Source organism: Lutra lutra, chromosome 7 (assembly GCF_902655055.1).
Source record: "Lutra lutra chromosome 7, mLutLut1.2, whole genome shotgun sequence".
NCBI lineage: Eukaryota > Metazoa > Chordata > Mammalia > Carnivora > Mustelidae > Lutra > Lutra lutra.
In genome coordinates this window covers 28866235-28884644 of record NC_062284.1, presented here as the reverse complement: position 1 = coordinate 28884644, position 18410 = coordinate 28866235, and the positions used below count along the sequence as shown (strand labels likewise).

Sequence of the window (18410 nt, the reverse complement as noted above, 5' to 3'; positions counted from 1 at the left end):
TAACAAGTGAGTGATAATTGTCTACGTTTAATTTTTAAACTGTTGCGACCAGATAGGTGTTGTAGGTTAAAATGAAAACCTTGCCTTGTCCTTTAGATACCAAGGGGAGCGAGCTATCAGTATGGTATGAAAGTTTACAACTTGCATTCATACTTCACATCAGCAAAGATGGGGATGGGAGAGAGGTAGGCAGATGCTGTCAGTTCTATCAGAAAAGAGCTTCAGGTTTTCCCAAATATTCATTAAGGACTCATTAAGCCTCCAGAATGCTATGTGTGCCATAGAGGTCACAACTTTAGCCTGGGGAAAGATTAACAGAATACATAACTGACATCTTCCCCCCACAAATAAAAGTAATTTTTTAAAAAATCAAGAAAAACCAGAGCACCTGGGTATTTCGGTCATTAAGCGTCTGCCTCTGGCTCGGGTCATGATCACAGGGTCCTGGGATCAAGCCCCGCTTCAGGCTCCCTACTCAGCAGGAAACCTGCTTCTCCCTCTCCCACTCCCCCTGCTTGTATTCCCTCAATACAAGCTGTCTTGGCTGTCTCTCTCTCCCTCTCTCTGTCAAATAATAAAGTATCTTTAAAATATTTTAAAAATTTAAAAAAAAAGAAAGAAAAACTATCTGCGGGTAAGGGCTAGAAACACAAATTCCTCACCTTCTCACTTTTCTTATTCCTTTCAAAGATAAATAAATTGATCTTCACAATAAGGTTAAAACTGACCATTTAGGTATAGACAAATACTTACCAAGTATGATTTTACTTTTAGTATAACAGATACTGAGCTCTACTGGTGATAACTAACCAGCTCTACTGATTTCAACCTCTGTAATTTTTTTTTTTTTAAGATTTTATTTATTTATTTGAGAGAGGAGAGAGAGGAGGAGCAGGGGTGGGGAGGGAGAGAAGGAGATGGAGAAGCAGACTCCTGTGGAGTGGTGAGCCTGACCTGGGGCTTGAACCCAGGACCCTGCGATCATGACCTGAGCCAAAGGCAGACGCTCAACTGACTAAGCCACCCAGTTGTGCTGACCTGTGTAATTTTTATGATTATTTCTAGCATCAAACAGCAAGACCACATTTGTCACACAGCAACTGAAATATGTCAGGTATACATGCAATTGTAACATGATTCTCTTATCGAAAAGGAAAAAACAAAATAACAATATACATCAAGAATAATTCAAGGTTGGAGAGCACTCACTACACAAATATAGGAATGGATAACGTAAGACAATGTATAATTCAACAAAACCTATTCTAAATTCTAGGCCTATCTGGGAGATGAAAGAAAAACAAACAAACATATAGAAAGATAGGACATTTCATTTTTAATCAGTCAAAAATGAAGAGTTCTGGACAATGTCAAATTCCACACACCATAATGCTATCGTTACACATTAAATATAATTACTATCTATACATATGCAAAAATATAAAGTTCTATTTCATACAATAAAACCCTTTATAGAAACCATTTTAAAAGTAAGCAGAACTTCTCAACATTAAAATGTGAGGTATAAGTCCTTCTAAGGTTCCTTTAAAGGTTTTAAAACAAAATGCTAAATCTAAAAACAATGTCCTTTTTGTCAGTTCCCAAGTTAAATCTACTTAAAAGAAAAGAAAAACTGATAGCTCAGTCACATACTATTTAAATAATATTGTTCAGGCATCTCTAAAATCCTCCATTTTTTCAAGTATGGATATAGAACTCAAATATCCCACAATACAGTACTAAACAGATGGAATATTTAGGAAAGACTTTGTTGTCATATGGCACAATATTGTTTTATTTTTTCAATACATTTTGAAATAAATACCAGGTTTTGTTTCATTTTTCTTCTAAAAGGCCAAAATTACAATCTACATTTAAGATAATTTTGACTGTGGTAAGACTTGAGTGTAAAATAGAATATCAATATTTTATCACAAAAGTAAAGCTGGTAACAAATTATAAAAGAAGACAGTATTCTATTCAGATCTACCCAGGGATTAAAGCTCATCATGATAGAAATATTCATCATGAAGCTGTCTGCCATAATCTGTAGCTTCACTGGTAAGAAATAAGTCCTGGTTCTCCAGAATCTCCGCTTCCGAGAGCTTTCTGTCACTATTCAAATCCATTTCATCAATTAGGTGAAGAGCCTTTAAAACAAAACAAATCAAGTATAATAAGTATTTTCAGCAAGATGTTCACGTTTCAATGTGATCTGATTTGTCAACAGTCATTTAGGTATGCCAAGTACTCATTACTGTCTGAGTATCTCAAAATATTACATTTTATAACCAGGGCTGTCTATAGCTTTTCTCATTATCCTTTCTTAATTTCTGCTAGGCTCTGCCTCCTCCCCACTCAAATCCTATTTAGGATATCTCAAGGTGAAGCCAAATTAACAAATAAACAACTCTGTTCCTTCCTTCTTCGGCTTCAGTCTTTGCACTTTCTTTCCTACCAGCAGCACCTAACTTGGGGGAGAAGGTAGGGGATATACAGTCCTTTTGTAACACTCACCTCCTCTTGAGCAATGCCCTGGTTATTGGGTACTACCCAAGACAACAGCTCTTGGGGATCAAGCCTGCCGTCAGTATCTTTGTCATAATCATTCAGGAATCTATCTTTCTCAACCAGTATCCACTCTGGATCTTCATTTGCTGCTTAATGGCAAAAATAAAACACACTATACATACACAAGAATGTAACATGTAGCCAATGAGAAGTACATCCCTAGAATAAAGGAAATGAACTCAAACCTCACTATAAAGGAAGCCTGACAAAACAGATTTACTTATCTAAAAAGCCTGACATAAGTACATACTATATAATTTTCAAAAGTGACACTTAAGTCTAAACAGCTCAGAGTTTCTAAATCCATGTGTATTATCACAAACCAGTAAGTCTGTTAACTGCTGCTACTTGTTCTGGTATCTAGTTTTTTTTCCCCACAGTTGAGCTGGGTAATGTTTTTATGTACATTGTGTGATTATAGAAAGTTTCCTATGTGGGCTTATAAAGTAATATCATGTTTAATTTAATTTTATTTTTTTATTTTTTTTTTTTAAGATTTTATTTATTTGAGAGAGAGACAGTGAGAGAGAGCGTGAGTGAGGAGAAGGTCAGAGGGAGAAGCAGACTCCCCATGGAGCTGAGAGCCTGATGTGGGACTCAATCCCGGGACTCCGGGATCATGACCTGAGCCGAAGGCAGTCGTCCAACCAACTGAGCCACCCAGGCGTCCCTCATGTTTAATTTTAAAGTGAAAATCACAGTAAGTGTTTTTTTTTTTTTTTTTAAGATTTTATTTATTTATTTGAGAGAGAGACAGTGAAAGAGAGCATGAGCGAGGAGAAGGTCAGAGGGAGAAGCAGACTCCCCATGGAGCTGGGAGCCTGATGTGGGACTCGATCCCGGGACTCCGGGATCATGACCTGAGCCGAAGATAGTCGTCCAACCAACTGAGCCACCCAGGCGTCCCAGTAAGTGATGTTTTTAAGCAACAATTCTGAAAAGACAGCGGTGAACAGAAAAAGCTGCATATGCAAAATCCTCAAATTTTAAACACTCAGTGAGACACCTTCTACACCAGTATTTGTAATATTTTGTTTCTTTCAAGATCTACACGCAAAGGTACAGGATTTTGTTTAAAAATATCAACCTTTACTTCCTCACCCATTTGAATTGAGAATTACATTATACTTGTTCAAAAAGGAAGAAAAATCTTTGAATCCTGACATGGAACTAAGAGTGAGTGAAACAGCATTCTCACGTAAGCTGGGAGTCCTTCTGTTTCAGTTGTATTACATTTAACTTGGCAGAACAAGCAGAAATCATGCATACCCCTTCTTGTTCCATTTTCCTGTCAAACATAGCTCTCAGTGAGCAACACTGTCTCTCAAATCATTTCTTCTTTAATTCCAGGCTTTTCCCCGCTCCTTCCACACACCCAGAGTACTTACTTGGATCCCGCCTGTAGTCACCAAGAAATTCTTCCAAACTAACAAACCCATCACCATTTTTGTCATGTTCTTCCAAAGCCTCTTGAATGACAAATTCCTATTGCATGTTCATAAAAAAACCAAAATAAAACAATTAAGTCACAAATTTTTCCCACCACCATCTATTCCAGTATAGAATTTCCTTAGGAATACTCATTTTTATTGTCCATTCTTGCAAGACAACCTTTCTAAACAGTGGAATTTAGAGGCAGGAATAAAATTGGAAGTACTGAGTAGCTTTGAATTCAACATCTTTAAGCTTCTGCTATCACGAACTCCACTTTGCCCTCCTAAACAACCTGGGCACTAATCTCAAACTCTAAATTTCTGCATGTTCCCCTCCCTTTGGCAGAAGGACACCTCTTACTACCCTGGTCTTCCTTAACTTCACTTTCCCTCCACTCCATTAACAGCCCTAAAAGAACCCTTATTCAGATCCCTTTGCACAGAACTATTGTTCTGCCTCCAGATCTAAATCAAAGGTGCCAGTCCCCCATAAACCTATACCTCCTTGCTTCCTCTTCAACCAAATCTACCCCATCCACCCCAAACTGCCCCAAATCTGTTCCTCATTCTATCATGGCTTATCAACCAGTCCTCTCTAACCCAAAGATTTACGATTTCTAGTTACACTGGACCCAAGATGACCTGTTTAATGGCCAGCTATTTCAGTTCTTTCCTTATTACCTCCCTATATCTTCTACCTTTTCTTACTTTGCCAGTCTCTACCCTCCACAGCAGACCCCCATATTACGTTCTCCTTTATTCCAGAATCATAAAGTCTAAAAGAAAGAGAGAAATACACACCTAACCCTTAAAATTAATTTTTTCCCATTTCAGCGGGCTCTCACTGCAGTTTGGAAGTCTGTCTCTGCCTCAGTTTCCCTAACACATACTCTAAAGCTGTTTTTTGGAAATTCCACTTTGAGTCTTACCAAAACACTCTCCAAATACCTCTCTTGGCAAAGATGTACCCATTTTTCCAAACAAGGTATAAGGCTTCTGAAATGCCTGTTTACCAGCATTGCATTCTCTCCTTTAATTACCTATATTTTTATGCCTATTCCCCTCCTCCTTCTCTACAACCTCAGGAGTTAAAGTTATCTTTCCCCCTTCTCTAGGGTGAAGCCCTCAAGGGTCTTACTTGATTTCCCACCCTTTCTTACTTCTTGAGTGCTTTCTTTTCACTACTAACTGTGGCCTCTCCTAAGGCTCTACTCGCTTCTGTTAGCTCCTTCTTCTATGCCTTTAAACACATTCAAGTCCCCTGCACTCTTTAATTACCATCCTGGTTTCTCTTCTTCCATGCCAGGTCTCTTATAGGTTACACTTACTATTCTCATTTCCTCACTACCTGTTGTCACCCAAATACCTTTCAAACCTGGATTCTAGCATCACAACTATAATGAAAATACACTCTCAAAAGTCTCCAATTCTAGCCAAACCCAAGGGCTTCCTTTTTATCTGTATGAAATAACACTTAAATACAAATTGTTAGTTTTTAAGAAATCAAATGTTACAAATTTTATATATAGAAATCAGGGAATCTTAACCAAAGATATCCAAAGATTACTTTTAGAGAATCTGAGACTCTTCTGAAATTATAATCCCATATTTTGTGTATATGAGCATATGTGATTTTTCTGGGACAGAGTCCATAGATTGCTTATTTTTGTTTATTATTTTTGTGAGAGAGAGAAAGAGAGAGAGAACAAGTGTGCGCACACACGTGAATGAACTTCGAGGAGGGAGGGGTGTGGGGGGAGGTAGAGACGGAGAATCTTAAGCAAGCTGGATGCTGTCCTCTATCTCACAACCCTAAGATAATGACCTGAGCCGAAATCAGGAGTCAGATGCTTAACCTACTGAGCCACTCAGGCACCCCGATTGCTCCTTATTTTTAAAGGAGTCTGTGATCCAAGATAAGTTAAGAATCACTGATTACAATGACTATTTCTCCATTCAAGTAATTCTCTTGGGAAACAACAGACTTATTTCAATAATGTTGCCATGGTTAAAATAAATTACATGACATAATTACATAAATTAAATAAATTTATATATTTATATATTTGTATATACTTGTATTTATATGTAATTTATAATATAAAATAAATTACATAAATTAAAATAAACTACATGAATGAAAGTATCTCTAAATTCTAACTTTTAATCCAAATCAAAATCACCTCATTGATCTTGCACCCTGCCTTTCCCTTCATCAAATATATCCTTAAATGGAAAAAGTGATACAGCAGAACAAATTAAGGTAAATAAGAATTAATGAAGGTGCTCTGAACTAGACACTTCATGGTCACCCTCTTATGTGCTGCAATCAACTCCAACTTAGCACAATCAAAGAACACCCTTTCCTACCCTGACACACCCCATTCTGTCAAAGGTACTACCATTTTCATCACTTTACACAATCTCAAAACCTCAGCATCTTTGACTCTTCCTCTTTTCATACTTATTCAGTCAGCATTCCTGCTTGCGCTTTCTTCAAAAGGTTGTTCATGTCCATTTCATTCCATTGCCACATCATACTCTGGGGCCGCAGCACATTTTGCCCAAATTATTTTAATGCTTTCATCGGTCATTCCCCTCCCCAGTCTTCAATCATTCCTTAATTCCCCTGAGAATCGATATCCAGCATGCTCTGCCTGCCACGCTAGGTAGAGTTCAATTAGCTTGTCTCAACATAACTTTGGCAGTTAAACAAATTGTGCCCAGCATTGTTCTAAATTTAGGTTGTATGTTTTGTTCCAAGGGAGAAATCAGAAGCCTCAATGGCACAAGTGGTGGCAACAGTCTTGTCTTGCCACTAAGTTATGGAGAAAAATGTTCTCTACAGCCTTGTTATTCAAGGTGGCAGCTTCTAACCATGACCCATTTAACATAAAGCTACATCTTCCCTCCCTGAAATATCCAAAGAACCAAGCCACACAGCTAGAGGCTGAGGCTAGACAATAAGCCTTAATATAAATGTTTAGTCTATTTCCTACAAAGCTATTTGTTATACTAGTCTTTACTCTCCAACATGACAGTTTCTCCTCTCAAGAAGCTTGCCAAGTTATAGTAGGGACTCAATCAATGTTTGTGGAGTTAAAACTAGAGTTCAACAAAAATTCTGAAGAACTGGTACTTCTTTCAAGTACTAAAGGGATGAGGGGACTCACTAGGCCTCTTGCTGTAAACACATTAGTCAGTAGGAGCTACCCCACCCCCCCAAAACCCCATGAAAGGGGATCCAAAGGTGATAAGCCTTCCCAGAACCAAAGTTTTTAGAGGTGATATAAACTAAATAGGAAGTACTGATGTTACTGATATTGGAAAACAGAGAAAATTCTAAAAGCTACAAAAAGGCAGGCAATAAAGGTAATGTGGCTATGTGGGAGGAAACAGCCAGGAAGATTTACCTTCCCTCCTCATCAGCACCCCTCTTCCCACCACCAGTAACCCTTTCCTACCCCTATCTGAAGTGAGGAGAACTTTGGATCTTGCTGTCTCTTAAAATTCCGGTTGCCCCCTACAATTTATCTTAATGACTTAGAAAAAAAGCAGGTTTTAAAGTTTTGGTCACCCAAGAATTCTCTCTCTTTTTTAAAAAATTTATTTATTTATTTGACAGAGATCACAAGTAGTCAGAAAGACGGGACGGGGCGGCGGGGGGAGCAGGCTCCCCATTGAGCAGAGAGCCCGATGCGGGGCTCAATCCCAGGACTCTGAGATCATGACCTGAGCTGAAGGCAGAGGCTTAAGCCACTGAGCCATCCAGGCACCCCATGAATTCTCTCAAAATGTTTCTTCCTTACCGTCATATAATCAACTTCTTCAGGATGCTCAAAAGCAATAAATTCTTCAAGATTCAAACCAGGACTTGAATCTTGGTTCGCTTTCTCAAATCGCTTCTTGTCCTTTAAATGAAGCTTGAAAATTAATATTGAACATGATTAAGGTCTCATCCACATGGAAACATCATTATACATACTTTGAAAATTACATACTATGTGAAATCTAAAGTACATTCTCATACATTATCTTATCTTCACATTATCCCCTTGAAGGTACGTTAGAAAAATAACACATATTTATGAGAAGCAATATACATAGACTGCAGAGTCAGAGACACAGATCTGAATTCCAGCAATGCCACTTACCAGCTGTGGTAAGGGCATTTTGCCTAACTTAAGGCAAACTGCTTAACCTCTCTGGTTTCCTCAACTATAAAATCAGGGTTAAAATCTCTATAAAGCAACTGGGATGAGAGCCCTTATCAAATTAGTAAACCTGATTATTTAAAAAATGTAATATGTCACAAATTACATGTTACATGATTAAAAATGGAAATTAAATGATTTATTGAGAGTTATGTCAGAAATACAGCAAAACAAGTTGGACTCGGATTCTCCCTGTTCTTCTATAGTATTTTACACTCTCTTCTTTAACAATCTCAGCTGTTTTGAATGCCCAAAAAACAATAAATTCAGACTATGTGTTAATTCTTGATATGCCATTTTCAAATTGTTTCTGGTCCTTGGAATGACTTTGTAAAAATGTTAGTAGGTTTCAGAAAACAGACCTCCTATGAGAACACTTTTGATATATGTATGTTATATTTGGAAGTCTATTCTTGGTAGTCACTTTATAATGCTAATAATTATGTATGTTCAGGCATAAACATCAAAAACTGAAGTGGACCTATTTTGAGGTTAAATAAACACACTTTTCTATTTTCTCACACCCATCTTCCTTTTTCTCTTTTTGTTAAGTATGCTTAAGTAGTAAATCAAGTAGCAGCTATTAGGGACAAGGCTGCTTTTAATGCATTTCTCAAAGGTAATTCTGTAATCAAGAGCCTTGGAAGCCAATAGTGCTATATTGCTAATCCTGAATAAATTCCATTTTGAGCATTTCTGGGGAAAAAACTCTCCTTTCTATAAACAATATGTACTAAATAGCACATTTAAAAAAACACAGTTTCAAATATTTTAGGAGCTTTTAATTTATGTGTCTTACTGTTGAAAAAAGAAATACTCTTTTCAGTTTTCTAGAATAGAGGTTGGGTGGCGGTCATTTACTGAACACTACTTTTACAATGACCGATTTATGGCGGAGAGGGTCACGTCTTCCCCCACAGAATTCATCTTTTAAACCATCCAGTTTCCATTAGCCAGTTATACTTACCAAATCATGACAGAAAAACAACAAACTTGTTTCCAATAGCTGCTTTTAACTTAACGTTTCTTAATTTCAAATAACTAGACCAAATAATTTATACTTGATGTTCAGGGGTTTAACAAGGGGAGAAGCATACAAACAAGAATTTGAGATACTTTGTTGAGTCAATCAAATTCTTTTTGAATAAACCACTATTCAAAATACTAAGTGCTTAGATTTCCTTATGAAAGAACCCTTCAGTTTGGAGCAAAAAGGTCCATGTTTCAGCAGCAGGAGCTGAATTTGGCCAAATTTGCCTATGGAAAGAAAGGATCTCTTTCAGCAAGCTCAGATTGTTGTTTAAAAAAATTAAGGAATGTAGTTTTCTGGTTCACATTTCTCAAATTTTTAAAATAAAATTAAATAATGAGACTTTAAGAAGCAGTTTTATTCACGGTCATTTGAAGAAAACAATTAAAGAGCAATTCAAATTAAAGAAGCCAATACACAGAAAGACTGTTTTTCCGAAATGGCAAAGATAACAACAAAAAAAGCTGTCAGTTCCACAAAACCTTAGCACACTTTTTTTTCCTTCTGTGTAAAAATACTGTGTTCTAGTGGAGAGTAGAAAGTGCTACATACAGTAGTAAAAAGGAGGAAAGGACCTAATCATTTATTTTTATATATCAATAGAAACTTGAGAAGCACAAAACTGCCATCTTTTGGTAGACTAATGGTTTTACATGAGGAAACAGATGATGCCACAACAAATTCTAGGTCTTAAAAATTCTGATTAGCCACATGCTAGGTTGTACCTTAGTTAAATAAATATTGCTTGTACATGCACATTCAGCATCTGGCTTTGGGAGTTAGAACAACTGAACTTTTGCCAGGTAGGTCCCCAAACTTTAATTATCCTGCTTAAAAGTGCTGACTATAATTGTTCATCATTACATAAAGAAATGCTTTTTCAGGAACTTCATTGCACAAGAGGATCTCTACTACAGGTTCTCTACATGGAAACTTTATTCTCTATTCTCTACATGGAAGCTTATTAAAAATAAAAAAATTCAAGCATCAAATTGCTGTTTGTTTAATATTTATTATTTGTTGATTTAATATTTATTTATTTGAGAGTATGAGGAGGGAGAAGCAGAAGGAGAGGGAGAGAGAGAATCTTAAGCATGTAGATTAAGCTGTTGGAGAATTACCAATAGGACTACCATGGAGAAGTGTTCATTTTAGGGATCCATCAACTCCCTAGCACTATTAAGATCTAACTAATTCATTCTTAAAACGTACAGTCTTATAGTCAACATGTACTGAGTACCTGGATGGTGAACACAGTATTAGAACCAGACATTTTTTTTTAAAACAAAAACTGTTCATAAGTCGTTTATATTAATGAGTCCTGTATCTCTTCAAAGTGAAGATTTTCTTCTCAACGCCACCATCTGTTACTAATCACACCCTCCCAAGAATAAAGAAACTCAAGAAAACACACACACTCATTTCTCATGTTTTGATGGGATAGTCATTAAATCTTTGGAGTGCCAAAAGAAAAAAAGGACACAATTATAATCTGATTCTAGAAAGATTTTAAAATACTGTATTTAATGTCTCTCTTGTTACCTAGCAGGGAAGTTATAATACCATAACATGGTTTGGTTTTAGAAAAGTCTCAGAACTTGAATAGTGCTTTTAAGATTAATTCCTACAGGATATCTCTAGACAGACAAATCCCAAATCTCATTATTATTTGTTTCTTTTTTAGCACCAAGTAGTAAAAAGACTGACTTCTACTCTCTTCAGTCTGCTGTAAGATGAAAACCCAAATAAGGAGGAAAGAAAGTGAAAAGGAATCTTAACTAACCTAAAGCTGATATAGTTAACCAATGCTACACAAATTTTAAAAAGCTAATCATATATTAAATATTAAATGTAAACTTAGGTGGATCGCACATGCTTTCTTCAACAATATGCTCTTCTATCAACACACAACTGTTTACCAGCCCAACCGCTACAACAGGATATTTCATAGTATAGTATAATAAATATATTACTATTCCTCTATACTATTGTTATCCTCATTTTTTGATATGAGGAAACTGAGACATAAGGAAGTTTAATAACTTACCCACAGCTACACAACACTTAAGTTATACAGCTGGATGTGAAGCTGTGCAGACTGGCTCCAAGGCTGAAGCCCTTAAGCTCTACATGGTGGCAGATGCATGATCATTAGCAAAAAAAGCAATCCGCTTTGTGTTAGTGATGGCCTATAGAGATCAAGTGGCCAACATGATTCTAAAATAAACAGTCTGTATAATGATAAATATGGCCACAACAAAAACTAAAAGGTAGATACTACAATGGGTAAGTTAAGGAATGGAAGAAGCTCAATGTTTTCCAAGCTTGACTAATATTTTGGGAATGACAGTTTGCAACAAGGTGTTTGGTTTTGTTTTTTCCACATATAAAAATGTATCTTTTCAGAAAGTCCTTATTATAATGGGGTGCCTGGGTAGCTCAGTCAGGTAAGCATCTAATCTTGATTTCAGCTCAGGTCATGATCTCAGGGTCCTGGAGTCGAGCCCTGAGTCAGGCTCTGCTCTCAAGGGGGAGTCTGCTTGTCCCTCTGCCTCCCTCTCCCCACATGCTCTCTCGTGTTCTCTCTAATAAAATAAAATCTGAATTTAAATTTAAAAAGTCTTTATAATTACCCTTGAAATATAGAAGTATGGAAATAGCAATTTCTTAAGCTTATAGTCCTTTGTCTTGAAAAGTTCCTACATATCACTAAAAGTTCTTATTAATTCCTAAATTCCTCACCTCTGTTTAAGAAGCATTAGAACAAGACGTCTTTTAATTTCAGCAAATTAAACCAGGAGAATCAACAAAACCTATAGTGATACTAAATCTTAAAAAATGAGTTATTATTAAATGGTGCAGCCTCTGTGGAAGACCGTATGACCGTTCCTTAAAAAATTAAAGATAGAATTACTATATGATCCAGATGTTCCATTTTGGGATGTATACCCAAAAGAATTAAAAGCAAGGTCTCAAAGAGGTATTTGTACACCCATGTTCATAGCAGCATTATTCATAATAGCCAAAAAGTTGAAGCAACCCAAGTATCCATCAGTAGGTGGATAAACAAAATGTGGTATGTATGCACAATAGAATATTACTCAATCTTAAAAAGGAAATTCTCACACACACTACAACATTATGAGAACAGTATCTTAAGTAAGCTACTCACAAAAAGACAAAAAATGTAAGATTCCACTTATATGAGGTACCAAGAAGTCAAATTCAGAGATAGAAAGTAGAATGGTGGTTGCCAGAGAGGCCTAGGGGAGAAGGAATGGGAAATTGTTGTTTAATGGGTTTAGAATTTCAGTTCTGCAAGATGAAAAGAGTTCTGGAGATTGGTTGTATAACAATGTGAATGTACTTAACACTACTGAACTGCACACTTAAAAATGGTTAAATTATATGTGCATTTTATTACAATTAAAAATTTGTAATCATTATTTTATATAAAACTATCTGTTTAAAAGATGCAAATGGGTCTCTACGGTCTTCGTAACTATGATATAAAACTATTAAATAACAATGGGGGTGCCTGGGTGGCTCAGTGGGTTAAATCCTCGCCTTTGGTTCAGGTCATGATCCCAGGGTCCTGGGATCGAGCCCCGCATCAGACTCTCTGCTCAGCAGGGAGTCTGCTTCCTCTTCTCTCTCTCTGCCTGCGTCTCTGCCTACTTGTGACTTCTCTCTCTGTATCAAATAAATAAAATCTCTAAAAAAAAATTGTCTCTTTAAAAAAAAAAAAAAAAAAAAAAAAAAACTATTAAATAACAAAAATGAAAATAGCGAGATACATATTCAAAATATACCAAAAAGCAACTCGAAATGAGGACAAATGACGCCACTGAGAAAAACAGATGCAAGGATAATTTAGGTAGTGCAGAATAAGAGGCCAAAATCTGGCTAGAAAGGAAATCATCAAAACGACCACTGAAGTGGAACAAGTGATTGCCCAGAGAACAAGGCTATCCCAGTCTATGACCTCAGACCCTCTTGTGCTCATTCATGCAGGAAGGAAAAGTGAACTGATATGATCAAAAGGAACCGCTTGTGCACAGCTACTCACCTGCCTAAAAGACTCCTCTTCGGCATCATCCAAAGCAGCATTCTCATCAAAGTCGATCACACGATCATACATCTGAATGTTGTATTCATCCCACGACACACTATTATCACTGTTTTTATCATATTCAACAAACTGTTGTTTTGCTTCTTGCATAGCATAATGTTTAAAAGACATCTGAATCCACGAACTGAGTTCGCCTGTGAGAATTTCCCAGACACAAATGAATGTTGACAAGTAATTTTGATATTTACGAAGGAAAAAAAAACTTGAGTGTTTTCAAATACTGAGTGAGAGTTAGCCCAGTTGTATCCATAGGATAGATATCTATCTTGTTGTATCTATAGGAATAGAAGGTGTGAGAGTGGTTTGGAGCCCAAGAATATAACAATATGTGATCCAAATAGAATGCAAGCTCCTTGAATACAGAGTTCAGGTATGTTTTGTTCATTGAGGTACTCTAAAGACCTAAAAAGTACCTGGCTCCGTCACTTATTTGCTAAATGAATTGCCAACTGGCCAAAACAGTACTTGACTTTTAAAAGTTATCATCCACAAAATTGCAGATAACGTTTGCTAGCTATCACAGATCTCTCAGGAAGTACAAATATGTTAATAATGGCCTATTTATTCTAATATGTAATAGAAAAAAGTGTTTTCCACTTATGAAAGTAATATAAAGTTTCTCTTTAAAATAAATTTTATGTTGAGTTGAATCAAAACCATATTAAGGAAAAAATAGATGGTAAGTAGCTAGGGCCTAAATTGTGAAAATGTATTCAAGTGACTGAAGTTTGAGAAACATTGTTACGGTGTATGTCCTTCAACCATCTTAAAACTTCTGGAGGAAATTTTAACAAAAGTTATGGGTAGCAATTACGACTTAAGCCCTTTTTGCAATTGGCTCGCTGTCTTGGTACCTGAAGACATGGGGGAAAGTTTCTAAACCTCTAATGTCCACATTCAGGTCAACTTAAAAAAAAAAAAATCTATTCAGAGATATTTACTACACTGCATTATAGAAAAAAAGTGGTAGGGAAAGAACATGAATATTTGCAAGGATGGCAAGAGTATAGCATTTGGTTTAAAGGTAATACACCATTTGGTTTAAAGAGTGGTACCCCTTTATTGATCTAGGGGAGGTCAGGTGAATAGAAAAGTAAAGACATTGTCTCTCCGGAAACTCTAAATTAACGCAGAATTATAAGTACTATAGCAACCACGTACTGAACAATTATTATATCTATAGCAACCACGTACTGAACAATTATTATATATCAGGTCCTCCACATATGTTGTCTCTGATCTTCAAATCAGACAATTTTATCACTTTCCATTTACATTTCTAATCTAGTCTACTTTACAGTTCAAGAAATTGCCATTTGGAACTGAGGACTCAAAGCCAGTAAGTAGCAGACTCCAAATTCAAACCTATATTTGGCTCCAAAGCCCAAACTCCTTCCACTGAATTTTGTTCTCTCTCAAGAACCTGAGTCCAATGCTGTACTTTAAAGTACACATTAGCAAACTTCTCTGAAGGGTCCTTCAAGTACAATGAGGGTTTCTTCTGGTTTATTTAAAGAGATCTACGTCACATAATAGAATACAGAACGCAAAAGGGGCCAGAAACATGGGTTCACACTTCAGCTCTGTCATAAGGGGCAAGTTTGCCCTCTCAAGTTTTTGTTTCCTTATATGTAAAATGAAGATTTGAACTAAGTTCCTTTTAACTTTAAAATTTTTTAAAGTTTACTATTAAATATTTGAATACATATAGGCCTTTACAGACAGGAACCACAGTCTTCCAAATCAATTTTTTCTGTGTGCTTGCTAGCATAACCAAAGACAGACCTATTCTTAGTGGACAACTAGAGTCTAAAGCTCTTGTTTTTATTCAGAGAAATCAAAACCTTAATATTCCTGAGGGCACCAAATTTACTGACAACACATCTTAAATTTACCAATTAGTTTGCAATTCTCTCTTCAGCAACTTCAATCTTTGGATGGTGAGCAACATTTAAATAAGAGTTATAGCAAAATATCTCCTGAATTTTTTTGGAAAATCAACTTGGAAAAGTTGATAGAGTTCACCACTTGAATTAAGCAATGAGGAAAGACAGTTGCAAAGCAATTGAATATTCTTTTAATATTCTGTGCATTTCATTTCTGACTGGAGAACCTAAAGGCCCTCAGACTTTTTTTTTTTTTTTTTTTTTTTAAGTGAAGGATATTAAAAACTGAATTAAGAGCAAGAAATCTGGATTCTAGTCCTGGCTTTGCCACTCATTTTAGAAAGGCACTTACCCCTCTGGGCTTCTGTATCTTCAGCTCTACAAAGAGAGGTGGAAAAGATAATTCTAAGACCCCTACCAGCTGTAATAATTTGTGATCATCATAAATTCATATGCAACAGGTCTTTTTCTACTTATAAAAAAGATGGAAATTCTTAAATTCCCAATGAAACATATATCAAAACAGCAATAAATCATGTAAAAAATGCCATAAGACGGTTTCTGGCATATTCTTGACATTGATAAAAGTCCTATAAGGAATACGGTGTTTGTTCAGCGTACGACTTGCACATATCGATTGAGTCAACGATGTTTATGTATTACTGGAGAAAGTCCTGATTTATACTTGGGACCTATATCTAAAGATTTCCAGATATAAAACCTACTCAACATGTCCTTCTTTCCCCTTCTCACCGTACACCTCACATTTGTTGCAACAGGAGCAATCTACACGAAACAAACAGCCCTGCTTAAATGTTTGTGCTTCTATCTCCTACAAAGGGTCTTCTCCATTGTTAATTGTGTAGGACATCCTTACTTTCCGTGAGAAAGCCATCTGAATCCAAGTCAATTTTCTTTATGATTGACTTCAGTCTTTTGTGTTGCTCTTCGGGGGAGAGTTTAACATATTCATCGACTTCTTCCTTTGGGGAGTAAGCGATACACAGAGGGGTAAAGCATTACTATCAGTGGGGCAAAATGGTGGCAAAAAAAAAAAAAAAAAAGGCTACCAGAAGCCTTCTCTGTCCAGGGATTTGGGGGTGACCCACACCTGCTTTCCAAGGCCCCTGCCTCCTACACACCCTCAGTGATCATGCCCGTGTAGGGAGGGTGGAAGAGATCCGGCTCCCGGACCGCGCTATTTCCTAAGAGGTAGAGGCCTCGGGGTCCCCCAGACAGTGAGCGACGCCCCGCCCGGACCCCATTGTCAGGCCGCCCGGGCCAGGCCTGGCCTGGCCGCCCCTCTTTGTCCCGGGACAAAGCCCGCGGCAGCCGCGGTGCGAGGCCCGGCCCTCCCAGCCCCGGGCCTGGGCACCTCACCTGGCCGCCCAGCAGCGCCTCACGGTCGTAGTCGCTGCGGTGCTCGCCCTGCGGGTAGTGCAGCTCCTCGGCGTCCCCGGCGCTGGCTACCGCGGCGCACAGCAGCAGCAGCCCCAGCGCCGCGGGCCTCGGGCCCAGCCGCATCGCTCCGGCCCGCCGCGGACACAGAGAGGCGAGGAAGGAGACCGGCGGAGGCTCAGGCCCGCGGCTGCGCTCCGCGGGAGCCTGCGGACGGGCGGCGCGGCGTACGTGGGGAGGAGAGAACGCGACGCTCAGGGGGCGGTGGCCGCCGTTCCTCACAGACTTGCAGCTTGAAGCCCGAGCGACAACTGCGGGGCTGGGGTTGGCGAGGCCGAGGCCTATATCGCCCGGGCGGGGGGGGGGGGGGGGGGGGGGGTGCCAGGCCGCGCCACTGATTGGGCCGCACGGCGCTGGGGGCGGGCCGCGCCGATGTGGCGGTAGGCAGCGGGCACAGCAGCTTCGCAGCGCCAGCGGTGGCTGCCGGGAGGGGAGACCCCCGCGGGCGCCTACCTCGGCCCCTGAGAAAACACGCCCCCACCTTATTCCCGCCCTGTCTCTTCCCGTCAGCCTTGTTTCTGTCCCTGTCCGGTCCATGTGTCCATCCGGCTTCCATCAGTGAGAAAGGCTGCAGATTTGAGTGGACAAAAAATATGGTACCCAGAAAAATGTTTGCCTTGAGGAACCAACCTACAGTATGCATTCCCCAGTCTTCAGTGTATGCCTACTTACTTATTTCACCAGAGCAGAAAGAACAAACCCAGCTACTGAAGCCAGATATTTTTATCTGATGCTCAATTTCGTGACTTACAAGTTCATGACCTTGGCCAAGTTACTTGGCCCTTGAAAAACCTGTTTGCTTATTTATAAAATGGGCATAGTAATAAGATGAGCTTAAAGAGTTGTAAAGATTACATTAAATAATATGCTTTCAGAACAGTAGCTCGGACATATGGTTAAGTGTTCAATAAATGTGAGCATCCATCCATGCAGGTAGAAAAGCAGACGATTGTACAGAAGGAATAGCTTACCAAGTACCTAGGAAAACCTTTATGGGTAGAAACCGTATACTGGTGGGCTCTATGCTATGTTTATCTGCAGGTCTATGTCATTTCTGTACCTCATACTGAGCACACTAAACCCAAAGAAATTTGTAGGCTGCAGCTTGAGCCCTTTTCTTTCATTGATTGCTCCACTTAGGATCAAGCCTTTTCACACAGAAGAAAAGGCTTTCTGGGTCCTCTTTCTCTTCTCACAGTTACTATTTGGATTGAGAGTAAGAATCCTGTTCCAAACTGAAAAACTGAGTGGGCACAGATCAGACAAATTTCCTGGGTCAGGGTGGAAATTTATTGTTTTTGGTCAGAGACCATTGAAAGATTTACAGAGCAGAGTAATTTCAAATGGGATCTTTTAAGTGTTATAAAGAGAGATGCAGAATAAAGTCTTAAGTTTCAGAGTCTAAATATAGACTATGCCTTAGAGTTTATTTCTCTAAAACAAAAAAAGAAAAGAAAGGGAAAAACTTACCACTGAGCCATTTTAACTTCAGTTCTGGGTTTTGAGGCAGCCTGTGAAAAAAGAGATAAATGTCCCCAACCCAGCTGTCTACCTACTGTTCTCCAGTTAGTACAAGGTAAACCTTGACTAGCTTCTGATGTGATTCCAGTTTAAAGGGTAAGGGTAGGATACAAGGTATTATGGAAGTTCTTCCCATCTCAAAGTCTCCACACATGGAAGATTGGG

At 38.3% G+C, this 18410-nt stretch overlaps 1 protein-coding gene across 2 annotated transcripts; it reads right to left on the bottom strand.

Annotated features, from left to right (window-relative positions):
* Positions 1–1313: 1313 nt before the first annotated feature.
* RCN2 (reticulocalbin 2) lies at positions 1314–17015 on the bottom strand. Of its 2 annotated transcripts, none has more exons than XM_047738298.1 (7): positions 16647–17015; positions 16144–16249; positions 13318–13514; positions 7814–7927; positions 3960–4056; positions 2518–2660; positions 1314–2150 (listed from the first exon to the last, which is right to left on the bottom strand). In XM_047738298.1, the coding sequence occupies exons 1-7, from the start codon at positions 16788–16790 to the stop codon at positions 1998–2000; spliced, it is 954 nt and encodes a 317-aa protein (XP_047594254.1). In that variant the 5' UTR covers positions 16791–17015; the 3' UTR covers positions 1314–1997. The 2 variants fall into 2 exon arrangements, with proteins under 2 accessions (XP_047594254.1, XP_047594255.1); XM_047738299.1 differs by having other exon boundaries at positions 2518–2657; positions 16647–17014.
* Positions 17016–18410: the final 1395 nt, after the last annotated feature.